Below are 4,834 nucleotides of genomic sequence, written 5' to 3' on the forward strand. Positions count from 1 at the left end.
TTAAAATGTCCCTAAAGAGCTGGGAAGGTGGCTCAGTGGTAGAGTGCTTGCCTTGTATGCATGAGGCCCTGGGTTAGATTCCTCAGCACCACATAAACAGAAAAAACCTGAAGTGGCGCTGCGGCTCAAGTGGTAGAACACTAGCCTTGAGTTGAAGAGCTGAGGGACAGCACCCAGGCCCAGAGTTCAGGCCCCACGACAACAACAACAAAAAAAGAGTCCCTAAAAGCCAGGTGCTAGTGGCTCAGGAGATGTGAAATCTGAGGGTAGCGGTTTGAAGCCAGCCTGGGCAGAAAAGTCTATGAGACTCATACCTCCAATTAACCAACAAAAAGCCAGAAGTAGAGATGTGGCTCAAGTGGCAGAGCATTAGCATTGAACACAAAAGATTGGGGATGGTGTCCAGGCTCTGAGTTCAAGCCCTAGTGTTGGCACACACAAAAAAAGTTCCTGAGTTATTGTTATAGATATTTCTTTTTAATTTTCCTTAAGGGTAAATCTGATTAAGAAAGAAAATTAACATTTTTTTCTCCTAGAAAAGCATGAATGTCAGCATAACACATGGGCAAGAACAATCCTGCAAACAAACATTTTTGTTAATAAAATAATTACAATATTGAGTAAAAGCAGACCAGGTAATGAAATTTCTGAAATTGCCAGGATAATATTATCTTTATGAAAGATTAATTCACATAGTGCATATAAACTACATATTGGGGAATGTTTAATCCTTGCAGACTTTCTCCTGATGGATTGAGATCTAGAAAAAAATGATTAAGCTTTAGTAAAAAAAAGGTCATGATATGATCCTTAGGACTAAAGATGTGGTTCAAGTAGTAGAATGCTTGCTTAACAAGCATAGGATCCTGAGTTCAAACCCCAGTACCACCATAAATAAATAAATTAAATCTTGTTTTATAAAGGTGTCACTTAAGTGGGAGAGCACCAGCCTTAAGCAAAAATATCTGATAAAGGGAGTGAAGCCCTAAGTTCAAGCTAGCACATAAAAACAAAATCAATGAATAAATCTCCAAGCAAAAACATAAAAGATCATGATTCTAAACCTTCACGTTTACTTTCATTATAAAACCACTTATTTTATTGTAAATTAGCCATACACTTATATTTATTATAAAATAATCATTTTGAGATTTGTAATAGATTATTTAATTATTCATTTGCTTATTAAATAAATTCATGTCTGCTTTTATAAACACAGTGACCTGGAGTTTGACAGCCTTTCTTTTATGGACCTTAAAAACACTCTCAAATTTCATGGTTTTGTCTAATTCTCAGAATATGGAACAGAATGTTTATAAATTGCTAAGGAATAAAGTTTATTTAAAAATGAAGGAGGAGGAGGAAGGCGGCGGCACTGGTGGCTCATGCCTATAGACTACTCAGGAGACTGAGATCTGAGGATCACAGTTCAAAGCCAGCCCAGGCATGAAACTCCTTGAGACTCTTATCTCTAATTAACCAGCAAAAAACAACAACAACAAAAAAAAAAGCCAGAAGAGGAGCTATAGCTCAAGTGCTAGCCTTGAGCAAAGAAGATTGGGGACAGTACCCAGGCCCTGCATTTAAGCCCTAGGCAGGCACCCAAAAGATTTTTAAAAAAGTAAATAAAAAGGGAAAACTCTTTTCTACCACCTTCCTTTCTTTTTAGGAAAACCTTAGGTTGGCCAAGAATAGATTTGCCCTTAACAACAACTCAATGCTGTTGCCAAGTGATTGTGACATAGGAAAAGTAATCACCAATCAGAGAGAAGACCTGGCAGCCTGATTGTGACTCATCACTATAAATAGGAGTACTTCTGTCCATGCTTAGGCCCTTCCTCTCTCCATGCCTGCCCGATACAGGGAACAACATCACTATGGCCAGATCAAGCAACGGAAAGTCGAGATTCTTCGGAGGAAATCTAAGCCCAATCTCCAGAAACAAGTCGCACTCCACCACCAGTATTGGCCGTAGAAATTATTCACTCTACATAAACAAGATTCTGAAGGAAGTTGTTCCCTGTAGGAGCATATCATCTAGCACCGTGGACTTCTTGAACACCCTGATCAATGAAACCTTTGCAATGATTGCTGTGGAAGCCCGCCAGCTGATGAATTACAGAAAGCGTTGTACTCTCACCCCAGAAGATATCCAGAAGGCAGTCTATTTGCTGCTTCCTAAGAAACTTGCTAGATATGCAGTGGCTTTTGGAAGTGAAGCGGTCCATAGATTTGTCCACTCCTGATCAACATGTTCCAGCTTCCTTGAATCCTGGAGTAAACTATCCAATCATGAAGGCTGACTTTTTTTTTTAATCTTCATACTAGTTCTGGGTATTTTCTTATTTCTCTTATCTCTAAGGACAACTTACTTTGTTGCTATTTTACCTTTTAACTATTTGACTAGATTTTTCCTACACCTGTCAGAAACATTGTCCTTTTTCCTATGGATGCACAAGCCTCAATGTGCAATTTTAATGCTACTTTTATCTATAAGGTATTGTTAATAGGTACAAGATTATTTGGTCTAGTTATGGCTACTAGATCTTGAATTTGAATTTAGAAAGATGAGCATGTTAATCAAAAGTATATGAGCACTGCTAAGTTTTCATCAGAAAAAAAATCTATTTTAATTGGGTGTTAGTGGCTTGTGCCTATAATTCTATCTACTCAGAAGGAGTTTGAAGTTCAAGACTCTTATCTCCAATTAACCAGAAAAAAAGATAGATTGGAGGTGTAGAGTACCAGCCATGAGTGAAAAAGCTAAACAAGATCATGAGGCCCTAAGTTCAAGACCCAGTAACACTCTCCACCACACACAAAGTATTTTATAGAACGAATTCCATTCAATCAATCTAGTTCTTTAAGGAGTACTTTATAGATCATGTTAACTATTTCCTTTTTAGGTCTTGCTTCTTGCATTTGATGTTCAAATCAATGGTATCTTAAACATTTGGTTCACTGAAGCTAACGGCTCTCCATTTATAACCACTCTCCACTTATAATGCCAATAGCTTATAAAACCCAATAGCTTACCACCCAACTTATGAACTTTAAGAAGTTTACAAAGGTCATGGGCTCTTCCTAATGCCATCTCCCTGTCTAGTCACCTATCTAGCTTTCTTTCCTATTCTTTTGCTTTGTTCTGCTACCCATACAAACACTTCTAGCAGAATTGTTCATGCCACTGATGGTACAACGCAGGGTTACACTGAGAGTTTTCCTGTGATTGACTATTACACCTGGTCACACATGTATCAATGGTTTGTTCTTTTTATTTCTATATTATTCAGTATTTCACAGTATGAATATGCCACCATTCTTATGAATTCTCTGTTAAAGGTGACTTGGGTAGCTTCCTGATTTTTTAAATTGTTGTCCTGGAGTTTGAACTAAGGGCCTGGACATTGTCTCTGAGCTTCTTTTGCTCTAGGTTAGTGCTCCACCACTTGAGCCACAGTGCCACTTCCAGCTTTTTCTGAGTAGTTTATTGAGGATAAGAGACTTTCCTACCTGTTTTTGTGACTAATGCTGCTATAATAATTGGAGTTCTGAAAATAGCAAAAACCACATATAGCATGTGCCCAACATTCTACATACATTAACCCCAACAGCCTTATGAGGATTAAATTATTCCCACCATCACCACCCAGATAATAAAATGGGGCTCAGAGAACTAAGCAACTTGTGTGAGGTCACAGAGCCACAAGGCTGTGTAAGTGGTAAAGCTGGGATTTTATTAGGTCACTGAGTCTGCTATAGACATACTACATGCTGTGGATATTCTTATACCCATCTTTTGCTACCCAGAATCCTTCAGGAAAAATATTCTAAGGAGGGAATTTGGGGGTTCTGATAGAAGTGGATGACAGAATTTTTTTTTTCTGGTTGCAAGGAACACACAAATTTCTCCAAGAGTAAAACAACACACACACACACACCCCACACACCATCTGTTTGAACTAATATTTATGTGAGGATTGCTCCATTACACACTTAGGGTCCGCTCTGTTTCTCCTGGTCGGTCTCACATCTAAAACCTTCCCTGTCAGAGTTTCAGGAAATAAACTCAGAGGTTCTTCTCATCCTATTCAACTTGGTACCAGACAGATTGCTGGTTACCTACAGTCTAGTATCTTAATCAGATGTCTCCATCTATTTTGTGAGTGTAGTTCGATGACAGAACGGCCTCATGATCTAACAGGCCAGCAAGATTACAGCTAGACAAGAGATGTTACAGTGTCAGTCCAGTTGGTGTCAGTCCTAAGGCTTGAACTCAGGGCCTGAGTGCTGTCCCTTTTGATAAAGGCTAGTCCTCTACCACTTACGCCATAGCTCCACTTAAGTCTTTTGGGTTGTTTAGTGGAAATAAGAGTCTCACCAACTTTCCAACTGCAGTCCTCAGATCTCAGCCTCCTGAGTAGCTAGGATTACAGGGGGGAGCCCCCAACCCCCAGATAGAATCATATTTTGAATAAACCCCCAAGCCCAGGTTTTAACATTGTTACAAAGACATACATAAATTGAAGAATACTCAGTAAGCTTAATGTGGGCCACAAAGCCTAAATATAGCCCTATATTACATAAAATGACTTTCAGCAAATGATGGATTATATTTGTAATTGTGGGCTCTGTAGATTATAATGCAGCAGAACAATTGGGTACGTGAATATCAGTATGTTATAGTTGTTAGCAGAATTCAAGAAAATGGCATACTGTACAGGTACGTAGGCTGGGAACAATAGGCTAGAGCATCCAGGTTTGTGTAAAGACCATCTATGAGGTCTGCACAATGACAAATTGCCTGATAATGAAGTCATCTAACAATGCATTT

General features: G+C 38.8%; 1 protein-coding gene across 1 annotated transcript; it reads left to right on the forward strand.

Annotated features, from left to right (window-relative positions):
• Nucleotides 1-1,877: 1,877 nt before the first annotated feature.
• Nucleotides 1,878-2,246, forward strand: LOC105985335 (histone H2B subacrosomal variant-like). Its single transcript, XM_013015829.1, has one exon. The coding sequence runs from the start codon at nt 1,878-1,880 to the stop codon at nt 2,244-2,246; it is 369 nt and encodes a 122-aa protein (XP_012871283.1).
• Nucleotides 2,247-4,834: the final 2,588 nt, after the last annotated feature.

This window comes from Dipodomys ordii, unplaced genomic scaffold (genome assembly GCF_000151885.1).
Source record: "Dipodomys ordii isolate 6190 unplaced genomic scaffold, Dord_2.0 Scaffold28, whole genome shotgun sequence".
Lineage (NCBI taxonomy): Eukaryota > Metazoa > Chordata > Mammalia > Rodentia > Heteromyidae > Dipodomys > Dipodomys ordii.